Source organism: Bufo bufo, chromosome 1, assembly GCF_905171765.1.
Source record: "Bufo bufo chromosome 1, aBufBuf1.1, whole genome shotgun sequence".
NCBI classification, from domain to species: domain Eukaryota; kingdom Metazoa; phylum Chordata; class Amphibia; order Anura; family Bufonidae; genus Bufo; species Bufo bufo.
The window spans coordinates 569,525,381-569,550,341 of record NC_053389.1 but is presented as its reverse complement, the minus strand read 5'-3'; the positions used below and the strand labels follow the sequence as shown (position 1 = coordinate 569,550,341).

Sequence of the window (24,961 nt, the reverse complement as noted above, 5' to 3'; positions counted from 1 at the left end):
CTCGCAATATACACTGCACATACCCAGGGATTATGACCACCACTACAGCGAGGCGCTTTTTCCTATAAGGTGCAAGCACGGCCACCACTGCTGGATTACAGGGTGGTCATAAACCCTTGAAACTAGCAGTATATAATGGGATAGAAAATGAATCAAGGCAGCAAAGGAGGCAATATGGACAATCACAATATATTAGTGTCTAGTATTAACTCTGTCTACATGATAAATGACATTGGCTGAAGAGAGACAACCCCTTTCAAGACTAGGATACTCAACCTCAAACATTTTTCTTCTTATTTGTAACATGTCTTTAAAGGGGTTATCCAATTTCTTGAACCCCCCCTCCCCCCCACATATGCCTGGCCCCTCCTCGGTAATATACTTACCCCGCGCTGCTCCTGGTCCCCGCACCGCTGCTGCTGCTTCTCCCTGCACACGGATGAAAACAATGGCAGGCAGAGACAGGGACGAGCCTCCCTAGTGTCAACCGCGATGCTAGGGCGGCTCGTCCCCGTCTGCCATTGGCTGTTCCCCCCCGACACCGGATGTTTTCATCCGTGTGCAGGGAGAAGCAGCGGTGGCGGTGTGGGGACTAGGAGCAGCACCGGGAGCGGGGTAAGTATATTACCGGTAAGGGGCCAGGCACATGTAGGGGGGTTTTGAGAAATTGGATTACCCCTTTAAGGCTATGGACACCTTTGGGGACATTGTTTTTACTTGCACGCATGCACTTTTGACTAAAAAACAGTTTTGCACTGAGTTGTTTGCACTGTCTTCTGCAACTGCTATGTATCACAGTTTATAGAAAGCTACAGAATGCCATTCACAGTGAAATCCATCAGCAGGGCATTGTGGGAGTTGTAGTTTTGCAACATCTGGAGGGCCGCAGGTTGAGCATGCCTGTTCTAAATATATCAAATACGATGTTATAATGATGAGTTATTGCATCATATGTTCTTGCTTGTCCATTTTTGGTATAATAGATTATTTTGGTCACAGCGATTTTATCTTTCCTTGCGAAATGATACATCCATTGTCCATGTGATGTGTAAGCATCTATGACATAGCTGTAACAGGCACTGACTGCTACTTGTAACCACACTTGCATGACTCACATCTTCTTCCACTGAACAATGGGTCTATACTGTGAGCCCAGGAGAATCTCACCCATTGCATGACCGAGGATCACACACTGCATAAAAGGCTTCTGTGTCATAGCTTAGGACAGTCTGAGTGGTTGTGACTCAATTTCTATGCACCGGAAATGAATTTTATATAGTATTAAATATATTTAGTGCATTTGGACACCAATTAAACAGCTTTTTAAAGCAATTGTGAGTTTTAAATATGTCTGCTTCACTTCCGTAAATGCACAATGCTCTATTGAACTGTTCATGAAAGTTGAGGCCCTTTCCACATTTGAGAATGGAGAGCACTTTTAAAGGGGTTGTCTCACTTCAGCAAATGGCATTTATCATGTAGAGAACGTGACTACAAGGCACTTACTAATGTATTGTGATTGTCCATATTGCTTCGTTAATTTTTCCATCGCATTATACACTGCTCATTTTCATGGTTACGACCACCCTGCAATCCATCAGCGGTGGCCGTGCTTGCACTCTATAGGAAAAAGCACCAGCCTCTTTGGTGGCCAGGACCATGAGAGCGTCTATGCCAGCCACCTTGTATCTGTGCTGCAGCGGTGGCCATAGCCCCTGGATACATGCAGTCTACAATGTAATAGAAGAATTAATCAAGCCAGTAAAGGAGACAATATGGAGAATCACAATACATTATTAAGTGCCTTGTATTAACTTTCTCTACATGATAAAAGCCATTTGCTGAAGTGAGACAGCTCTTTAAATATGTTCACATGACTTAAATTACATGCGGATCTTGGTGCACATTCTGCTCGAAAACTGCAGCAAATCATATGGTCGCAGATATTTCCACTCACATATGACATCCTCATGAAGAAGGAACATGTTTCTTCTTCCTTCTTGCCATTGAAAACACACTAATCCAATGTGCAAACTGTGGATTAGCAACATGCAAACTGCAAAAGCGAGGTAGAAATGTAAGGGTCAGTATCTTGACCATGGGAACATGGCTTTTGGACATGCCAAAAGCGGTGGAAATCTTGCAGTGGAATTTCCGCAGTTTGTTACATGCAGAGTTGCTGCGTTTTTTTTTCTGCAAATGTGCAGCAGATTTTACCCTATGTATATGCAGCGAGTCCTTGAGGAGCCAGAGAGGAGCTGGTAACTGGTGTGCCTATGATATTAGATGTTTGGATGGGTGCAAGGCAGGGCGTGTACATTGCAATGGCCACTATATGGTGTTGGAGTTTGAAAACCAGGTCAGAGATAGAAGAATAAAATTCTCTCTTTACTGTAGTGCAAAATAGAGCTAGCTAACAACGCCCAGCTAGTTTATAGCTCCTCGTGCCCAGCTAGTTACATACACATTCCCCAATGACTGGGACATAACATCATAGAAATTAAGAAAGAGCTGCATGGACATGTTCATGTGACCAAAATCCAGAACATAAGATAGGATAAAAAAAAATAAAAAAAATACATTACAGAATGACAGCTCAGCTACCTTCATAAATGATTATTTTAGACAAGGTTGATGCAAACCGGAAAACCCCTTTAAAGGAACTGAGCTAAACAACTACATGGATGTAAAATACTATGTGTCATCTACACCATCTGAATGACAATGCATGACCTTGGAAGATGTACATAACTATTAAACATTTGAGTTTCCCAGGAACTGTGTGTCTGAAAAACATTCCTGATCTCATTGTGCCTGCTGAGCAGGGGACTGACTATCTAAGAGCGCTAGCATTTTCAGACAGACAATTTTTTTTATTTTATTACACCAATTAACCGTTAGAAAAGAATCCCTACACTGTCATTCTCATTCCTTCCTTTTACTTGGTCTGAAAAAAACAACAACACACACACAAAGAAAAAAGGATACTGATGTAATGGATGTTACAAGCAGGGGGTCAAACATGAGTTCAGCAGACTCCACAAACCAGATTTCCCTATTTCTCATGTACAGAAAGGTATGTAGAAATATTAACATACAAAAATACCAAAAAAAAATATGAAAATAGAAACCTGCATTATTTAACAGAGCTGACACATACAAATTCAGGTTAGCTCAGTTAATAAGACACTGATAATTAGAATGTAAGTGATCTTCACCCAATTGGGTCATTTTTATTGAGCAAATAGATATGTTTTGTCGGACAGCAACATACACTTGTCAAAGCAGTCTTCAATAAATTGCCTCTTCCATCCATAGATGAAAACCAATAATTACTGAGAGGGTATGTTGTAACCAACTCTTACATAAAAGATGTAAACCAAGCCTTCCCTGAAGACTTCATAAGCTGGATAGACACTTCAGAGAACTTTCATTCAGCCAATAGCTATATTAAAGGGAACCTGCCACCATGAAAATGCTAATTAAATTGCGGGCCGCATGTTATAGAGCAGGAGGAGCTGAGCAGATTGATATATAATTTTATAGGAAAAGATTCAATAAAACTTGTAATTTATTCATTTATATCCATGCTCATTCTAGGCTTTGAAGTCAACGAGGTGGTCCTATCAGTGACTGACAGCATCTCTTTATAAACAATCATAGAGGGAAGGCTGTCAATCCCAGAATGAGCAGGAATTTAGATGTATAAATTACAAGTTACACTGAATCTTTTCCCACAAAACTATATATCAATCTGCTCAGCTCCTCCTGCTCTATAACACAGTACCTACAGTTCAGACACCATGGTCAATGTACCAGGTTCTATTTAAGCTGGTCATATACTAGGAATATCATCCACTTTCTGAATGGCTAGCTGGATGACAATAGCATGCATTAAAATAACAAGTTGCAGATTGATCTCTGCCATCATCTGTGTCCTAGTCTTGTCTTCCCTTGATTCAGATCTGTTTTTTGGTATGAACGGCTCTTCAACTACCGCATCTGACAACAACTGAGAAATCCATCACAGCATATCAACTTTCCAACAAAAATCTGACTTTGTTTGGCTTTTGTCATACTTGTTTGTATCATGAAAAGGAGCCGGTGGTAGGCAGAAAATGGTCTAAATCAGCAATCCAAAATCTCTAGGGTAGAGCCAGCTTTAAGCAGGCATGCAATTCATTGGAGATAAGCAGCATGCAGAAACATATGATGCCGTTTATCTCATGGGAATAAATAAAAAAATCGAAGTTGAAAGACAAGGGGTCAGCCAGGCTGTCCCCCCCCGGTCCTAACCCATTAGGTCATTGGCAGTTCCTTTCCGGTGAGCACTGGCATTCATGATCTACACCCATATTCCACTCTTTGAACAGTACATATAAGTGGTCTTAAAAGACTGGTTAGAAAATTCAGCGTTGCCCTCAGTGTCCTCTAATGTCAGAAACAATCACAAAAACATAAAACATGATTTATGTTTGTACCTTACATCAATGGTCTACATATCTGTAAGAACAATGTACTTGATTAAAATAATAAAATGAAGAAGCTGCCTACTTGTCATTGTGCTATTAGTAATACCATGTATGTATGTATGTATGCATAGGCCAGGAATAGAAGACAGAAAAACCTGGGGGAAGGTCTCCACTACTGAAGAACAGAGCTGTTTGTAATGCGGATTTCAACTGATTTATTTGGAGCCGGTTTGTTCTTTCACATATGCTGCATGTTACGCTCACATTTGGAAACATTGTGAATGTGCACGTAGTAAAGGTTGCCACTGGGTATAACCTTCAGCTTGTTCTAGTTGTCCTGAGTTAACCCGCATTTTGCTTTTAACTTGAGGAAAAGAGGGAAAAGATTAATTTTTATATATTACATATAGTGCAACCTCTCTAAAAGACCACCTATATATTTACAATTCATTTCACCTTATTTCCCTTCTTTCAGTCGACCATCACTCTTGAAGGCTATTCTTCATTGCAATTTATGATTACTGCAGCAGTGCTCCCTCCGAAGTGGCATGGAGTTGTGTAGTTCTAGCACTGACTAACGGTCCCAGAGCTACCTTGAAATCGCTGATTGACAGAAACATGGGGCATCAGACTCCTGCCGATCAGGTATTGATGGCTTATCCTGAGGAAAGACCATCTATAGTAAAATCCTGGACAACCCTCTAAGCATATTGCATTCATGAACTGAATCTGCCGTCTATACAGTTTACCAGCTCAAAGCAACCCATGAGACTCTCTCTTACTTATAGTCTCCTCTGTCTATGTTCAGCAATGAACTGGTTTGTATGAGATGACACATTATTATTAGTTATTCAATGTATTCGCACTCCTGTGCTTACTGATTGATTCAATTACTTACCTAGATTTGGTGTCTTTTAGGGAATTGTCATTTCAAGTGTCTTTGTTATGCTATGTGCCTTTGGTGTATTTTTATGAAATATGACTCAATTTTCTATAATGGGTTTTATATGAGCATTTTTGGGCGTTTTTTACACTGTATGGCTAATCTTGTCATGACCCATGAGTGACAACATACATTATTGTATGTTATATTTATAGGGGGACCAGCACTTACCTTTGAATTGTTTTTTAATTCTATTGTTAATTAATTGTTTAATATAGATAATATTTTCAGCTATTTTTTTGGATGTGCGCAACTTTTATCAGTTTTTTATTGTATTGCTTGTAGAACCCATATATATATATATATATATATATATATACACACAGTAGTGGTGTCCATCAGTTTGTAACTAGTACTTGGCCATCTCTGTCAGTTCTATTAAGAATGAATGAATTGTGCATTATTGACCTGCCGCTCCATCAAGAGAGGGGAACGGGACCCCTGTTCTCCAGATCAGACCCCCACAAGTCAGTTATCTTCTATCCTGTGGATAAGGGATGTTTAGTGCTTGAAACAGCCTATTTACCTGGAAACATATATGTTGAGTGGTGATATGCATGGCAATGTTCACAATTCATCTGGAAGACTAAAGTACTTTAACATTCTCTACAATGGCCATGGTCTCTACTGGACCATTCCAAAGGTGAACCTTGCTGTGTAGATGTAGTTTATCTCATCCAGCTTTATGATAGAGCTAGTTGGTTTCTAATGTGATGTCTAAGTGAAACCTTCATATATCAGTCTAGTTATATATCTTGTATACTAGATGGAATCTCTTCTTGAAGGATTATAATTGAGCCACATCTGATTCCTGGATTTCCATACTGTAATTGTTTTCAGCAAGCTACTTGATGTCAATACTGAAGCTGATAACACAATTGAATAATGTTGGCCAAACCTGCCAACTTTGGCAGAACTGGCCAACCTTCTAAAGTGCCTGTGGTCCTCCAATCTCTCACCCAATAGCCAAAAAGAAGAGTTTGGCAAGTTGGCTCTCATATGCTCAATCCTTTAGGTTTTAATGTTTTATGCTGCCAACAACCCTTGAAAATGAAGCTTACTGTGTATATCACAAGTAGATTTAAAGTGGTATCAAATGGATATTGGGCAAAAATATTATATAGATTTCACTAAATAGGAATTGAAGATCCATGGATTTCCTGTTATACACAGTTCTGATAGAAGGGAAATGGTTCTCAAATAATTATGGCCATCACTGATGTTTAGGTAACTTGACAGGTATAATATCTTAGAAGTTCTAAAAATGGATGATGACCAACAGCATGTTTGATAGTAACAGAAGTAATCTGGTTACTATGGTTATCACCACACTATTTGTCATGCATGAGGCCCATTGTCTCTCTGCCAGAGGGAAGCTTTAATACTAACCCAGGAAGAATATGCATCATGAAATGCCAGGATTAATTTAATAAAAATGTACATAGATAATGAATTCAGATCTCAGATACATGTAATCCTATCTTCTGTCTGCTCAGGACAAACCAGAGACAATGACATCATTCAGTAGACTGACAGTCAGATAAGCTGGGTGGAGATTGAATTGTTTTATTAGAACCTGCCCACACCTTTGTTATCTGCCTGAATGAGTGAGGTCTCATATTCTATATCTAGACTTCTGATGCATTTATTCATTCCTTGCACGATAGGAAACTGTACACAACATGTGAACAATTGTCTTGTTAACATAATGTTATAGCTTACAAATAGAAGGTTTCTAAATTTGCAGGTTCACTTTTAAGAAATTTCTGTATTATGTAATTGGCATTTAGGTGATGTTATTGTCACATCAGATTTATGAATGGTGGTGAAGCAAGTATGGGTGCTGTGCTATAAAGGACACCTGTAAAGGACACTTGCTTTTGGAGACATATTTTCGGATGATAGGAATTTATTTTCTCACTCTTGCCCTGCTATGTTGTCAAATCCTCTCCCCCCAAAGGAAATGATTAATTAATAAAAGTATCACTCTCTAACATACATGTAGGGGATTATTAAAGGTGTAAGAATCTATTTCAGCCTCTCCACATGATATAACACACTAGTCAATCTGCCAAGAATCCACTGTAGGAGCTCACGCAGTACATGTGCCTTGTGACGTTGATTAGAAACAAGAATCCTTTTGGTTCTGTTCTCACTACCATTAGGTCAGTTCTATCTGGTTTCCATTGCTTTTAATGACCAGGATAGCACCTGCTGTGCCTGACTGATAAAAAAAAAAATCACAAAAATTGTCATAATGGTCATGGAAGCCGTGACACTTATGTGAACAGCACCCTCTTTAAAATGGTTTTCCGAGACCAAAAATGTTAAAGCTATTAGCTAAGCTTGAAAAAAAAAAAATCCAAAACCATGGGTCATGTGATGCCATCTACAGTGTTCCTTTTTGTTTTCAGGATGGGACATTCATTGCTGCCATGGTTCCTTTTTTAACCATTTGTACAGGGTGGGCCATGAAAAAGTAGCCCGCCTCCAGCGATAGTATGACAAAATGAACGAGCAAGTGTTTTTTAATTTTTTAATTATCCACGTGTCACAAAATATGCTGAATGTGGTCCCCGTTCACGTCTATGCATCTTTGGGCGGGTCGGATTATGTTGGCTGATACTGCTTGTGATGCTGCGGATGGTGTTCGTGATGTTTTCCTGGAGTTCATCCAGGGGATGTGGATTGTTAGCGGACACTTTCTGTTTTATATTTCCCCACAGATATGGACAGGTCTGGGGAACGTGGTGGCCATAACCCCTTGCTCACAGTTCGCTCCTCCCTAAACAGTTCATGAAGCCATGCCAGTGAGTTCTGTGAGGTGCGGCATGTTGCCCCGTCTTATTGGAAAATGAAGGACATTGTTTCTTCTGTAGCATCTCAAGCAGTATCAGCCAACATAATCCGACCTGCCCAAATATACATAGACGTGAACAGAGACCACTTTCAGCATCTGTTGTGACTTGTGGGTGATTAAAAGAAACCAATCCACTTGCTCGTTCATCTTGTCATACTATCGCTGGAGGCAGGCTACTTTTTCATGGGCCACCCTGTATCAGACGCCATGATTGATGTCATGTACAAGGGGCCATAACTGCTCTAAAGGTATGTTCACTGAGTTTTTTGGAGAGCAATTTGAGGCATATTTTCCAGCAGGTTTTTGAGCCAAAGTCAGAAGTGGATCTAGCAGGAAGGAGAACTATAAGTCCTTCTTTCATATTTCAGATTTTTTTCTGGCTTTGGTGGAAAAACCGGCAGAAAAATGTGCCGCAAAACCTTCTCCAAAAAACTGTGTGTGAACCTACATCTAATGACCATGTGCAGGTCTGCTTGCTAGTGCTATGCATTGTGGGCAATGTAGTTCCTGCTACTTTAAAATGAGGGGTTGGAAGTCCATTTACATCCCGTCACACACCTGCTACAGTGAGTCACCAAATAAAGATACAAAAATACAAAAAAGGTGTTTTCTTTAAATGCATGTCATACTTTTAAAACAACTGAAACATTTTAAGGCTCTCAACGCCTTTAGCCATATAAAATAGTCCTCTTGCTTCACAGCAGTATTTAGGGACAGGCATGGCGACTTGCCATGTATGTACTGTAATTCACATTGGTTTGTCTTCCTCTACACAAAACTGTCAGCTTTGTCCTTGAATCTACAAATCAGACCAGCAGCCTGGCCTGAATATAAAGCATTGTGACATTTGTCATTGTGTTATAGAGGCAATGCCAGGGGCATCAAGAAATGTTAGTGCACCAGTAACATTAGGCCTTGGTGCACTCTTGTATCCCTTCAAAGGAGTTGAGGGAGTCTAGTCTGAGCAGTCCAAGGGAGCTGTAATCTCTGAGCATACAATTGTCTGTCCTCAAAAGAGGGAAACCAGACATGAGAAGGTCTAGAACTTACAAAGCCGTGCAAGCTTTAGACAGCGAGGTACTTTCCTACTTTGGATTACTGATGAGCCAACCTCCATACCTTAAGATGGATTGGCCACCAGTTTTATAAATTTCTGCACCACTTGGTCTGGGATCCTCCATGCATTCCTCCTGGGCTGCTGCACATTGCCCATTGGTAAATGGATATTCAGCAACTTGGAACCAACATCCATATGTTGCCTATTTTAGGTACTTATGACAAGTACAAGTGATGTCCTGTAGTTCTGGCATTGCCTCGCAGAAGGACTTACTAAGAACCTTATAGCATGCCTGTGATTCAGCTGAGAGACTGCAAAGTGTTCTTTACAGAGAAATAGGAGTACTATAACCACCATCATTGTTGCTATCCATACACTGCTAATGAGAAAATATTGCACTGAGATATACTGTGGAACTGTGCCTTGCTGCTATTTTGTATTACTACCCCTATCATTTACTTAGTAAAAAGAGATTTTTTTTATTACATTATGATCATTGTCTTCACTATCCATCAGTCCTTACACCCAGCAAATCATCCAACATCAGGGGCACCCCACCCAACACCAGGTTTTAATAACAGGGTGTGCCCCAAGGGAAGAAAGGGGGCCCCCCTAGGGAGTGCAAGAGTACCTGTGAGTACTGCTGCCACTCTCGGAGCCACAACTACCACTCCCATCCTCCATGCATTCCTCCTGGGCTGCTGCACATTGCCCATTGGTAAATGGATATTCAGCAACTTGGAACCAACAACCATATGTTGCCTATTTTAGGTACTTATGACAAGTACAAGTGATGTCCTGTAGTTCTGGCATTGCCTCGCAGCTATCAAGGCTGGAGAAATGTATGCAGGAGCACATACACAGAGACGTGGCCATGGATGTCATAATAAGCATTACTGACATATTTTACTTTGGCTTGTGTCTAGGAGTCCTGGGATGTGGTTTTGGCTGTGTTTTTTGGAAGAGGCAAGCTGTGGAAAATCAGCACATGACCGTCAAGCTTTACGTTTGAAATGTTAGAAGTGAAGGTTTTAGCTGTCCTTTAAATGTTGTTTCACATTATGTAGCATGTGTGTGGTATGGACACTGCAGCCGTACAATGAAGCCAAGGGAACATCTGGTTCACACATTTCCCTTCAGTATAAAGAATACTTTTACATTCGCAGAAAATAAAAATTTGGGTAATTGCACTTTGTCAGAAGGAATTGGTCTATACTTTTAACATAAGATATTAAATGTAAAACACATCAATAGTTTGTATCATTTTAAAATCCATTATACAATGTCTACAAAGCAGAACTCACTAGTTATAAGTCCTGACATTGTACCCATAGGGTATCCACTTTCTTGTCTCTTGAGGCAATGGAGAGATCACTGCAGCCAGAAAACTATCTACCGAGGAATAAAGAAATTGGCAATTGATACCTATTCCGCTATCGGGGCAGTCAGAAGACCACCATACACATTCAGTGGAAAACTGAATGGGAGGATTCAGCTGACACATCTAATATCTACGCCTAACTTAAAAAGTTTTGGACTGAAATACTTTTTAACATAGAAAATAACAGTGATCGCCTTAGTTTTGGGTTTTACTATAAACCTACGATAGAGAAAATGTTTAGCAAATGATTCCAAATGATTTTTCTACTTTGCATTTACAACAGCTGCTTCCGAGGGACCCACCTGCAGGGTGAGGGGGCAGCCAGGGATATTTTACAGTGGGGAGGAAAGTAAAAGGACATTTGTTTGCAAGAGGAAATGGACGCAGAAAGTATGCAATAAACAGAATTGTTCTCTGCTTAGATGAGAATGATTACCAGATGAGATCCTGCTCATGAGGTAGTGGAGATGGAGAAGTGACTGGTCGCAGCTGTATACTGAAGTCATTGCTTCTTAGCATTTTACTAAAAGGTCTGCAGACAATAAAATGCTATCTATTATCCTACATAAACTCGCCCTATGACAGTGGTTTACATTACAAGTATTCATGCACTGAATGTAAATGTATGCTCAAGAAACTAATATTTATATCACTCACGCCAAACACAAGTTCACTTAAATAAAATATAAACCTGATAAGATTGCTTCTCGAGATTGCACCTATATTGAGAATGGAGCTCCATAAAGTGTTGGCTGGAGGACTGCAGTACGGCCACCAACAAGCGGTCTCCCTATACAAATGAATGGTGAGCACACCGCGCATGACCAGCCACCACTCCCATTCACTTTTATGAGCCCAACGGAAACAGCCGAGCTAGCGCTTGGCTACTTTCAGAGGCCCCATAGAAATGAATGGAGGGTGGCTGCGCATGTGCAGTGCACCCTCGACCACTTCTGAGGCTCCATTCTCGAAATAGGTGTGGGTCCCAGCGGTGGGACCCACACCTATCAGACAATGGGGGCACATTTTCTGAGATGAGACAACTTAAAGAAGCACTCTGGGAATTCTTTTCCTGCTTATAATTCACATTTACAATTGCAATTAACAATCTTACCAAGTGCTTTACTTCTAAATTACCTGCTCCACTCTGGTCCTTCCATTGTATATTAAGACCACTGTTCTGACTTTTCGAATCATACAGGTTCTTCTGGTCGGACTGGTCAATGAGACTCTCATAGCAATAGCATAAGAAGTCTACCTGTGTATAGTCTGAATTGACTGGACTGGTCAATGAGACTCTCAGAGCAATAGCATAAGAAGTCTACCTGTGTATAGTCTGAATTGACTGGACTGGTCAATGAGACTCTCAGAGCAATAGCATAAGAAGTCTACCTGTGTATAGTCTGAATTGACTGGACTGGTCAATGAGACTCTCAGAGCAATAGCATAAGAAGTCTACCTGTGTATAGTCTGAATTGACTGGACTGGTCAATGAGACTCTCAGAGCAATAGCATAAGAAGTCTACCTGTGTATAGTCTGAATTGACTGGACTGGTCAATGAGACTCTCAGAGCAATAGCATAAGAAGTCTACCTGTGTATAGTCTGAATTGACTGGACTGGTCAATGAGACTCTCAGAGCAATAGCATAAGAAGTCTACCTGTGTATAGTCTGAATTGACTGGACTGGTCAATGAGACTCTCAGAGCAATAGCATAAGAAGTCTACCTGTGTATAGTCTGAATTGACTGGACTGGTCAATGAGACTCTCAGAGCAATAGCATAAGAAGTCTACCTGTGTATAGTCTGAATTGACTGGACTGGTCAATGAGACTCTCAGAGCAATAGCATAAGAAGTCTACCTGTGTATAGTCTGAATTGACTGGACTGGTCAATGAGACTCTCATAGCAATAGCATAAGAAGTCTACCTGTGTATAGTCTGAATGCAGGTCACATGTTACAATGGAAACCTGAGCTGGTAATTCAGTCATAAAGAGTTTGGATTTTTAGCTCAACATCTATTTACCCCATGTGAATTAAAAATGGAGGATAAAATAAAAAATATTCAGAGAGACTTCTTTGAATTAAGTCATGCCATACTCCCTTGCTGAAAAGAGTTGACTTCTAGGTACTGACTGCACTGACGGTTGAAAAGTGGTTGGGAACAAGTCTGGGTGAGGTCAAGACCCGCTGGTTAATGCAAATACTGGTCCAGTGCATGGTGAAGAAGGGAAGAACCATCTGCTCCTACTGGAAACTCTTTCTCCACAGGATCACTGTGACCTGTGTGCAGTCTACAAGCTACTACACAACATTTCATCCAGTGCAAACAGCAAATCAAAACTATCAAATCTAGCCGGTAATGTAGTAATACATCCCTGTTTTAACTTAAGCAGGAAAATTTGACCTATAGTATTCTGGAAAAGCTTTGTCACAACTGTGATAGTTGCCATATTAGTGGTGACCCATCTCTGTAACTAAGAAACAGAGTAATAGAGCTGTTAAGTATTTAACAGAAGGGGAGGGCTTATTACCAGAAGTGATTTTCATCTATTTTCCTGGGTAACATTGCACATACATTTAAATTTCTGCAGAATGTATTAAATTCAATAGAAAAAGCCTAAGCATTCGTTTGGGTTAGACATGGGTCAGGTTTGATGCTCCTCCATTTCCCATAAATGTGATATTATAACTTCCATGCCTTATTATAATATTAATAAATTCTGTGCTTATGGAATAGCAGCAATCCCACAAGACTACTGTAACTAATGATAACTCTGCCCCTTAGTCATCTACAGTAAATTATAAATTCATGTATTATTAGATTAACAAGGTGTTTCCCACAGGGACATGCCTGATCTTAGTCTTCCACCATAATAACATGCATTCAGGACCATCCATAATAAGCAAATAATTGGGAACGAACAAGTACATGAATCTGAGCTGGCTAGATGAGTCTGGGCATAAGATTTATGAGGCATTTTGCAGTAATATTACTTGTGATCCGCTTGTACCCAATGGTATAAATATAAGAAAAAGCATTACCATATGTTTTCCTGCAAATGCCTAATCATACTGGCTGAGTCAGCGTTTATGATATAGCTAGGCAAGTAATGAACATGGTCGGGTTTGTTACCCATATGAGTTCCGGTGCTCGGTTTATGAGTAAAATAAATTGAAACTAGAGAGAGAAGATAATCATATAATCAAGTGATCATAAGCCTTTATGTATTTTCCATGTACACATATATTATATTTTCTATGAAATGTGAAAATATAAATGATAAAAGTGTAAAACCAAAATAATGTATCACAAATACTTCTTAATTTGCAGGCACTGATGTAGTGAGCAGGCCATTTTCCTTTAATTAAATAACGGTAAAAATAAAGCACTAGAAATGCCTTTACTTAACGATGTTCTCGACTTTGGACAGTCGGGTCCCTGGACAATAAGCAAATCAGAGTTCCCCTGTGCTGAGACCCCCCAGAATCATTTCTAATCTGTGGTGGCACCTGGCAGTATGTTCAATTTCCCTGCAGCCCACCACAGGAGAATGTAAGTATTACACAGTGCCCACTCTAATCAGGACAGGACAAGGCTTTCCTGAGAGATGCTCTTTGTAACTGCTCTCTACTGTGGTCATAAGATAAAGATCCTGAACAGAGAACTCAGAATCCTCTAATAGGGTGTATGGAAATAGTCTCCAGAGCCATATGCCTGGCATCTGAACAGAGCCTCTGTGGTACTGTGCTATAGATACCATATTACAAAGATATTCTCCCCTAGAAGCAATGTTTCGAAGGAAGAATAACTCAATTTTCTGATGGAGCATGCCACAATTCCAGATGAACAAGTACAGCAACAGGTCATACTATTATGGTTCCCTATGATCAAGAGTTTGTATGAAGATGCTATATCATATATACTGTACAAGGGTGCATTTGCTGCTACATAGTACTACATTCTGTGGAACTCTGGTCATCTGGCATGAATATTGAGCGTTTCTGGTTTTTAAATCAGTTTCTGCTGCTAGTGAATGTAAATTAGTTATTTAGGGTCATATGAGTGCATATGGGCTGTAAATACACTCCTGGAAAATGAAAAAAGGACACCTGGAACACTTTGTGTTATTAATCTGAGATTGACAGTGTATGAACTGCTAGTGGTGGTCAGTCAATGATCATACAACCAAGGTGGTGCACAGGGGCGTAACTACCATAGCGGCAGACCATGCGACTGCTATGGGGCCCAGGGCAAGACGGGGCCCGGTTGGGATCATCTCCGCTTATACTGGGGGTGAAAACTTGGTCAGGACTCTACCCTCTCTAAACAAACAACTATTAACAAATGAAGCAGTGGAAAAATGGCCAAGCGTCACTGAAAGGGGCTTAGGCAGAAACCCTTCTGTCCTGTGTGGGGGGCCTGGTTTGATCCTTGCTATGGGGCCCTTACTTGTCTATGTACGCCACTGGTAGTGCACCCTTTATTTTGGGTTCTGCAGTAGGGTATATGTTTAGGAAGGGTCACATTAAGATTGCTTTCACACAGTTAGTATTTGGTCAGTGTTTGATCAGTGATTGTGGGCCAAAACCAGGAATGGAGGCTACACAGAGATAAGGTATAATGGAAAGATTTTCACCTGTTCTGTGTTTTTGGCCTGCACATGCTATTGCTTCACAATCACTGATGGAAATCACAAACATTTATTGTGTGAAAGCGGCCTAATACTGGGTGGCATCTCCCCTTGCAGCAATACAGGTTCTCACTCTGACATGGTAATGGTTATCCATGTGCTGGGTATCCTCCTGTGGTACGTCATTCCAAGCTCTTTCAACTTGGACCCATAGTTCAACCAAGGTAGTTTTCGGCTGCTATGCATGGTAGATTCTTCACCCCATCCAGTTCCAGAGATTCTCGATGGGGGAGAGATCTGCCAATTGAGCTGGCCAGGGGAGCTGCCAGATACCCTGAAGAGCAGATTTTGTAGCATGCCTCCTGAGTTAAAAAAAAGTCAGTAGGACTAGTTCCACAATGTTCTGGACATACGGAAGGCTGGTCAATGTTCCTTCCACTAATACCAAACTGGAATGGTCATAGTAGCTAATGTAGCACTGCACCATGAAGCCTTTTGGTCCTATGTGTCTCTGCACTATGCATAATGGGAGTAGATATTCTCCAGCCCTCCGAAGAACTCTAATGCAGCCATCATTAGTACCAAAGCAGAACCTGCTTTCATCACTATTGTGTGACACTGATGGCTGCATCAGAAAGCTCTATGGGATACTAATAAATGTACTGTATATTCAACATAAAGAACAATGAATAACCACTGGGTCTCTTCTATATTAGCTACACATTGTTGAAAAGAGAAAGGAGCACATCTATAATAGTCCATCTGGGTTGTTATTACTGGAAGCCACAAATCTGTAGGATATGTAACTGCAGGGTGTAGTTTTAGAACTAAAATGTGAAAATAATCTTTAACCTCTGTAAGGGTATTTTCACTTTAGCGTTTTTCTTTTCCGGTATTGAGTTCCATCCTAGGGGCTCAATACCGTAAAAAACTGATCAGTTTTATCCTAATTTATTCTGAATGGAGAGAAATCCGTTCAGGATGCATCAGTTCAGTCCCCCTTACGTTTTTTGGCCAGAGAAAATGCCGCAGCATGCTGCATTTTTCTCTCCGGCCAAAAATCCTAAACACTTGCCGGAATGCCGAATCCGGCATTCATTTCCATTAAAATGTATTAGTGCCGGCATTAAAATTGCTGCATTGACGGATCCGACCTTCCCAACCGTGCACGCGCAGACCTTTAAATCTGTGAAAAAAATAAATACCGGATTTGTTTTTCCGGATGACACCGGAGAGACGGATCCGGTATTTCAATGCATTTGTCAGACGGATCCTCATCCGGATCCGTCTGACAAATGCATCAGTTTGCGTCTGGATTGCCAGATCCGGCAGGCAGTTCTGGCGACGGAACTGCCTCCCGGAATCCTCTGACGCAAGTGGGAAAGTAGCCTAACTTAATAGTTTTTTTATTAGCCGAGGTCAGACACAGGAAAACATGGACACATACTCAAGACTGGGCTTAATGATCCTTTTCTTTATGACAGTAATTTATGACAGTACTGTTTTATAATAATTTCTTTTAAATTTTCTAATTTCATATTTTAAAAGTTGAAAATAAAAGAGAAAAATTATTTTTCTCATATTCATGACTATACATTATGGGGCACATTTATTAAGACTGGCGTGTTTTCTACGCATAAACCAGGTGTAGAAAATGGTAAATGAGACAGACCTGCCAGTTGGTCCCCTACCCCGCTCATCACACGCCACAACCCATTTTTAGGCCTGTCGTGAGTGGGGAAAAGTTGCAGATTTCGGTACAAAAGACCTCTGCACCGCAATCTACATAATATAGGCGTATTTCTGTTTCATAAATGACCTCCAATTTATTAAGTTTTAGGTCTACACATCAAGCATAAAGTGGTCAGTTGATATGTACATGAAGCAACACAGTAACATGAATGTTGTATGTTCTTCCCAATGTTTTAGTATAGAATACAGATCTCCAGGTCAGTTGTGAAATTCATACAGAAAATATTTCACACCATGTGTAAAAGTCACTACTAACACACACTTCCTGGAATTCAAAGCTGTCTCAGAAGTATCCATTCATCTCTTAGCCCAGTCTTCCTACAGCACAGCCTTTTTCTTCCTGCCCCCACCCATGTTTGACAAACGGATGTGAGTGACCTTCCAGGAAATGCCAATTAGGAAAGTCTAACCTTCTCTCTTACATATCCTCCAAGGATACTCCAAGACACCGATGATAATATTCAGCAGGAGTGATATAGAATCAATATAGCATGAGCTGCAGCAGTTCATCCACGTCTACCGCAGACCTCACAACTGTCCTTGTCAATACTCTCAATGCGAGTTTGGGTGGTTTTCATATGACACAGGAAACCATTCTTCAGCTGAATTTCGGTCCCATCGCATGTGTCTGCCTTGATGAGAAATTAGCTTTTTACCAATATTCAAATGAACCGTTAGTGAGGTGTCCTTGCACCTCGTTGCACCCAAAGGTTCCACTCCCTCTCTTGCATGCACTCCCACCACTCAGACTGACAAGGCCAGGTAGTGAAGATGTAATCACGCCTGGCGCCAAGGTCTCCTAAAGTCTTGCAACTTCAGTGCTTGGACCAGGCGCAGTACTGTACAGAAGCGCCCCAGCTGATAGATTCCATACTGTGCCTGTGCAAAACACTGAAGCTAACATGAAGGTGCGAGACTTCAGGAGAGTCAAAGTGGTGGGGGTGTGGCATGCAAGGGAGTGAGTGGAACCTCTGGATGTAACGAGGAGCAACGGCACTTCACTCGTTGCACCTAGGGGCTTATTTACATATTATTTAAAAGTGAATTACTCAGCAATGCAGGCACATGTGAGATGGGACCAATACCATTAAATTCAGCTGACAAGCGCAAATTTCTCAGTTCAGCTGGTTTTACTAAGATATATTTGGGGACGCAACACATTCCCTTTAATATTATATGCTGTAAAAAAATAAGATGAGAAGATATATAATGTTGGAGAAAATGGCAGCAAAGTAAGCATTCTGTGCTGTATGTGTATACAGGGAGTGCAGAATTATTAGGCAAGTTGTATTTTTGAGGATTAATTTTATTATTGAACAACAACCATGTTCTCAATGAACCCAAAAAACTCATTAATATCAAAGCTGAATATTTTTGGAAGTAGTTTTTAGTTTGTTTTTAGTTTTAGCTATTTTAGGGGGATATCTGTGTGTGCAGGTGACTATTACTGTGCATAATTATTAGGCAACTTAACAAAAAACAAATATATACCCATTTCAATTATTTATTTTTACCAGTGAAACCAATATAACATCTCAACATTCACAAATATACATTTCTGACATTCAAAAACAAAACAAAAACAAATCAGTGACAATATAGCCACCTTTCTTTGCAAGGACACTCAAAAGCCTGCCATCCATGGATTCTGTCAGTGTTTTGATCTGTTCACCATCAACATTGCGTGCAGCAGCAACCACAGCCTCCCAGACACTGTTCAGAGAGGTGTACTGTTTTCCCTCCTTGTAAATCTCACATTTGATGATGGACCACAGGTTCTCAATGGGGTTCAGATCAGGTGAACAAGGAGGCCATGTCATTAGATTTTCTTCTTTTATACCCTTTCTTGCCAGCCACGCTGTGGAGTACTTGGACGCGTGTGATGGAGCATTGTCCTGCATGAAAATCATGTTTTTCTTGAAGGATGCAGACTTCTTCCTGTACCACTGCTTGAACAAGGTGTCTTCCAGAAACTGGCAGTAGGACTGGGAGTTGAGCTTGACTCCATCCTCAACCCGAAAAGGCCCCACAAGCTCATCTTTGATGATACCAGCCCAAACCAGTACTCCACCTCCACCTTGCTGGCGTCTGAGTCGGACTGGAGCTCTCTGCCCTTTACCAATCCAGCCACGGGCCCATCCATCTGGCCCATCAAGACTCACTCTCATTTCATCAGTCCATAAAACCTTAGAAAAATCAGTCTTGAGATATTTCTTGGCCCAGTCTTGACGTTTCAGCTTGTGTGTCTTGTTCAGTGGTGGTCGTCTTTCAGCCTTTCTTACCTTGGCCATGTCTCTGAGTATTGCACACCTTGTGCTTTTGGGCACTCCAGTGATGTTGCAGCTCTGAAATATGGCCAAACTGGTGGCAAATGGCATCTTGGCAGCTGCACGCTTGACTTTTCTCAGTTCATGGGCAGTTATTTTGCGCCTTGGTTTTTCCACACGCTTCTTGCGACCCTGTTGACTATTTTGAATGAAACGCTTGATTGTTCGATGATCACGCTTCAGAAGCTTTGCAATTTTAAGAGTGCTGCATCCCTCTGCAAGATATCTCACTATTTTTGACTTTTCTGAGCCTGTCAAGTCCTTCTTTTGACCCATTTTGCCAAAGGAAAGGAAGTTGCCTAATAATTATGCACACCTAATATAGGGTGTTGATGTCATTAGACCACACCCCTTCTCATTACAGAGATGCACATCACCTAATATGCTTAATTGGTAGTAGGCTTTCGAGCCTATACAGCTTGGAGTAAGACAACATGCATAAAGAGGATGATGTGGTCAAAATACTCATTTGCCTAATAATTCTGCACGCAGTGTATATATATATATATATATATATATATATATAGAGAGAGAGAGAGAGCGAGAGAGAGATATAAAGGTCTACTTATTTACCTGTACGAGAAGTTCTAACTTCCTGTCATCTAGGAGGTGAACTTGACATCGCCGCCCCTCCGTCATCTGTAAATGAAAACTCGGTTATTTATTTGTGAGATAGAAGAGTTCATAAAATCAACTGTGATCAAACAGTGTCAAATAATATGACTATTTAAAGCCTAAGGCCTTGTTCACACTTCTGTTGGAGGCTCCTTCATATTTGATGGGAGAAATAGGGCAGCTCTATTCTTTCCAACAGAATGACGGAGACCATGGCTGAACCTAACGGTCCCCATTATACGTCAGTGGTGTTTGTGAGGATGACAGATCCGGAACTCCATTATCTTCCATTTTCTGCTCCTATGATGTTTGAGCAGAGCCTAAGCGATCTCTGTAAAGCGTACTGCAGACTTGACAAAAGCAAGGCTAAACGAGCGATAAACCAATTCATTTGCAGAACATCATTTATAGCAACATATATACGGTAATTCACAGTGCAGGATATGGCAGATATCTGCATGAAATAAAGTGAGTTATGAAATATGAATGAGTGTTCTTGCATAACTCAGTTGTTGTCTCCTGCTGTGTGTGCCTTATTACACACTAGTATATACTGTATTATTAAGAGTTTTCTCTTTACCTGTTGGTACACGGTTTTTATCGGTGCTTAAAGAGTGCCTGTCACCTCACCTGACACATCTGTTTTAGTAACTACTTATATTACCTATGCCATAACAATATATCTCTAAGTTCTGCTATTCCTCTAAAATTCCAACTAGAAGCTTATGAATAAATTGCCAAAAGATGGGGAAAGAAAAGGTCCAGTTGGGTGTTAAGGGGGGGGTGTCCCTGCACATTCTGCCACTGGCAGCACTGACTGGATAGTGTCAGATGGTGCAGTGACAGCCCCCCAACTGGTAACACCCAGTAGGACCTATTGGCACGTCAGTCATTTATGAGAGAAATTTCTGCAATTCTGATCATCTCACAGAGAATTGGCTAGATGAGATAGATTTGAACCAACTAACTGTATTGGATGTATACTAGCTGAAGAAGCAGGGCTACATACAGAGCTGTATCAATTCACTGACAGAAAGCAGAGAACTTGAAAAAGATGAGGAAACAAAATCAAACGCAGTTATGCGACTGTTCTTATGATTATTACTATATATAATTGTCACGAGTGAGGAAAGTAGAGAGGAAGTGCACCCCCCTGACTGCCACCCTCAACTCTGTCCCTGCCTACTTACACTACCCGCCCTAGGCGACGGGGCGCAAGTGGGCGGCGGTCCCTGACCTACGTAAATGCAGAGTAGAGAGGACAGAGACAGAGAGGGAAACGGACAGCTGAGGCAGAGAACGGCACACGTGTGCCGTATCCAGACGGATGGACAGGAAAGTAAACAAGACGAAGGTAGCCTCTGATGGAGAAGGCAAAGGCGAGTCAACTAGCCGAGGTCAGTCCGGGAGGTCGCGCAAGTACAAAGGGGAAAGGCAGGAAACAAATCAGAGAACGAGCCGAGGTCAAATCCGAGAGGTAGCAACAGTACTAAGGGAGCAGGCAGTAGCGAGGTCAGAAGACGGACAGAGGTCAAACAAGGTAGTAACGCAGGGATATACACAGCCTAAGTGACTAAATCACAGGCAACCTGTGGGCAGCAAGTTGCCTGTTTAAATAGTGGAGGAAAGGGATCATGTGACATGGCCAGCGTCACATGACCCATCCCTCCTGCCTGTAGCCGAGTGCCTAGCTTGTCGCTCAGCCCCTCCTGGTTCCTATGGTGACGGGGAAACGCTGACCGCTCCAACAGGAGGAGTGTGGCCGGTCATACAGCGTCCCCCGTCACCATGACAACGGAGATGCCGGGAACCAGGAAGCGCAGCCGGACGCAGCGAGCGTCCGGGCTGCAGTAAGATCGGGGAGCGCCAGCAGCACAGGGGAACGGAAGCCCGCCGCCTGTGTCTCATAACAATAATATTTTATTATACAATGAATAATCCAGATTTTTAAGCCCCAGCATCCCCTTTGACTGCAGACAGAAGTGTTGCTAGGTCTTCCATCACTCGGGGCACAGATTCAATCTGCTGCCCCAGTCCTGTATCTAAATGGCCACAGACAGAGTGGCTTGTTGGCACCTCAACACCCGGGGTACATGCCCCACCTGTTCTCCTTCCATTGATGCCTATGCTACAGGTCTTGTGAACAGCTTGTCAGTCTGACTTTGGGGCTGCTGAAATATGTCTGCACTCCACGCATAAAACAGTAACAGTATAGAAATCTGAGGCCTAGCTTGATCTTGATGCCACAGATCTGCTCAAGAAGTCTTTGGCTATGTGTTCCATATTATAAGTTCAACATATTAAAGGCCGCCTTATAAGACTGTACTGTAAAATGAGTATTTTACTTTACAATCCATAAAATCTTTTTTGGAAGCACAACAAGACAACAAAAGTAGGTGTAATTATTCATATAGATATACAAATGTTTCAAAAAAAGAGAAAAAAAGCATGGATCGCACAACCCCATGCTATGCATTGATCTATTACTGCTTCTCAGCACAGTTCATATAACTTCTCAGCGTAAATAATAGTATACCAAGCCATAATTTACAAAGCGTACACAAGACATTAGTATACATTTTGATCAAAATGCATAGGTCCACTCACCAGGCCAAGGTTGACTTGACTGGGTATCTACTCTAAATTGGTGCAGCGCCACATGGCGACCACCACCACAACACCACGCCAGCTGGCGGTGCAACCCGGCAGTCCAACAGCACTCCTGCTGTCAGACTAAGCCCCCATGGCGCTGGGAAGCACCAACCCACAGGCACAGCAACAACAGCCGCCATGCAGCGCCACACCGTGTGAACAGGTTTTTAAATCTCACATTTCCATGTGGTCTCAGGAACTACAAACTGGGACCTAGTAGGAGTTTATTAACCCTCCTGGCATGGTGAGTGGACCTATGCATTTTGATCAAAACATATACTAATGCCTCATGTATGCTATGTAGATTAGGGCTTGGTATACTATTATTTACGCTGAGAAGCGATATAAATTGTGCTGAGAAGCAATAATAGATCAATGCATATCATGGGGATGTATAGAATTGTCATGGCAGGGCCCTGCACCCGCCTGATAAAGGCCACTTGGCTGCTATACCTCTTTCCCTGTCCCGTAGGGTACATGCATATGTGCCTCCCTGCTCTTATAGGGCCAGAATACCTATTCTGCATTTTCACTAGTCAATGGTTGGACATCTGTGGGTACTTAAGGTGCCTTTCCCCAGGGAGAGGTGCCTGAGCAATAGGTTTCCTAGTTCACTAGTAAACTAGTGAAGGTGTGCTATTCTAACCATCTGCCCATGTACTAAACTTCACCTGTGTTATTGACTTTGACCCCCGCAGGCTGTCTTGACCTTAGCCTGCCTCTCGTATTGTTCCATTGTTGCCTGCCTTGATCCCAGACTAATCAGTTGGATATACATGAACTCTGCCTGCCCTGACCTTGGCCTGTTACCTGACTACGAATATTGCCTGACCCCTCAGTGCATCTCACCAGATTCTCTGCCCCCAATGGGTCAATTGGCAACTACACCAGAACTATCCCAAGAGGTAGTGGCCTGGTGGCTTACCTGCAGAAAAGACCAGATCTGTACAGCAGGTAAAGGGTGAAACCCGAGGACTGCCAGGATAACTCTCTTAGGGATAGCCCAAAGCTAAACCGGTTAGTTGACTACAGTAGTTCTACACCCAATGCCCTTTACAACAAAATTCAATGCAATTAAAATTGGATGTACTTTACAAATCGCTAAAATCAAAGTATAATAGGCTTCACCTTTAGTTGTCTGTAAGCTTTGTCCTAAGTCAGCATGTCCTATCAAATTTCTAACATAAATGGATAGTAAAATGGAAAAAATAACACAATACCAAAGTAAAATATAAATGGAGACCCTCTCCTAGTATGCTGGTACCTAGTATGTTGAGTGTTTGTCTAAGAATGGCTAACACAGCTAGCACTTTTTTGGATTCTTTGACATAATCAGGTGTTGGGATCTGGTGCAAACCTGCCTTCTAAGAATTGGGAGCGCAATGCTATGGTGCATCTCTGGGTCCAGTAGCTAAAGTATGGCTTGTCTCTATTGCTGAGCACAAGTTAAGTAACTACAAGTACAGTATGCCTCATTTACAATATATGACGTGTTAAGTGTATAGAGCGGTTTCCTGATTAGGAGCCCTAGAAGAACAAGCTGAAAGCTACATCCAGATAGCTTTGGAGGACCACAAGTGTTCACCTAAAATGGTGAGTGGCCATTCCAACAGGCACACTGAAATACCTTGTTTTCCCATGCAGCATCAGCAGTCAGGGAAAACAATCAAATGGCCTAGATACTGTGAGACCCCCTTCGAGCAGCTGCTGGCAGGGGGACATGCAATTTGAGTTGTTGTCCCAGCTGGATAACTCTCCTTAATCACATATATTTTCTATGTACCAATTTCTGGAAATCAGTCTGGTAATCACTTGGAAAGAAATACCACCTAGTACAATTATCATTCACGAAGAAACAAATGTCACCTCTGCCTTCTCCCGGGAATGAGGTCAATGCAGAATTCTATCCAGTTCTCTGCTGAGCAGAGACTATTTGTTGGTGGAGCACAGGACTGACTCAGTTGTTGGCTGTGGCTTTAGAAAGTTGCTGCTCTGTTGGATTTGACTACATTATTGTGCAGTGATATTGCACATGTTGACAGATCCGGGTATATCCTACTAAGTATTACAATTTAAAGGGGGAACAGAATGCAAAAACAGTCATTTCTAGCACACACAAATTATTTTCAAATATGTCTCATTATCTGAATGAAACAATAGGTTCAATAAAAAGATGAAGCAGTGCTCTGCCCCTGTGGTGACATCTTTCCAAGTGGCACGTCACTGCTGGGTCATCTGCTGCATGGGGACATGTCACTACAGAGGCCA

General features: G+C 41.6%; 1 protein-coding gene across 4 annotated transcripts in view; it reads right to left on the bottom strand.

Moving 5' to 3' along the window:
- The window catches only part of FRMD4A (FERM domain containing 4A), a 337,700-nt gene that overhangs the window by 177,872 nt on the left and 134,867 nt on the right, over positions 1–24,961 (bottom strand). For all 4 annotated transcript variants that reach the window (XM_040413154.1, XM_040413152.1, XM_040413153.1 and 1 more), the window contains exon 2: positions 20,000–20,065. In XM_040413154.1, coding sequence (XP_040269088.1) covers positions 20,000–20,065 — 66 coding nt within the window. The remainder of the gene's footprint in view (positions 1–19,999; positions 20,066–24,961) is intronic.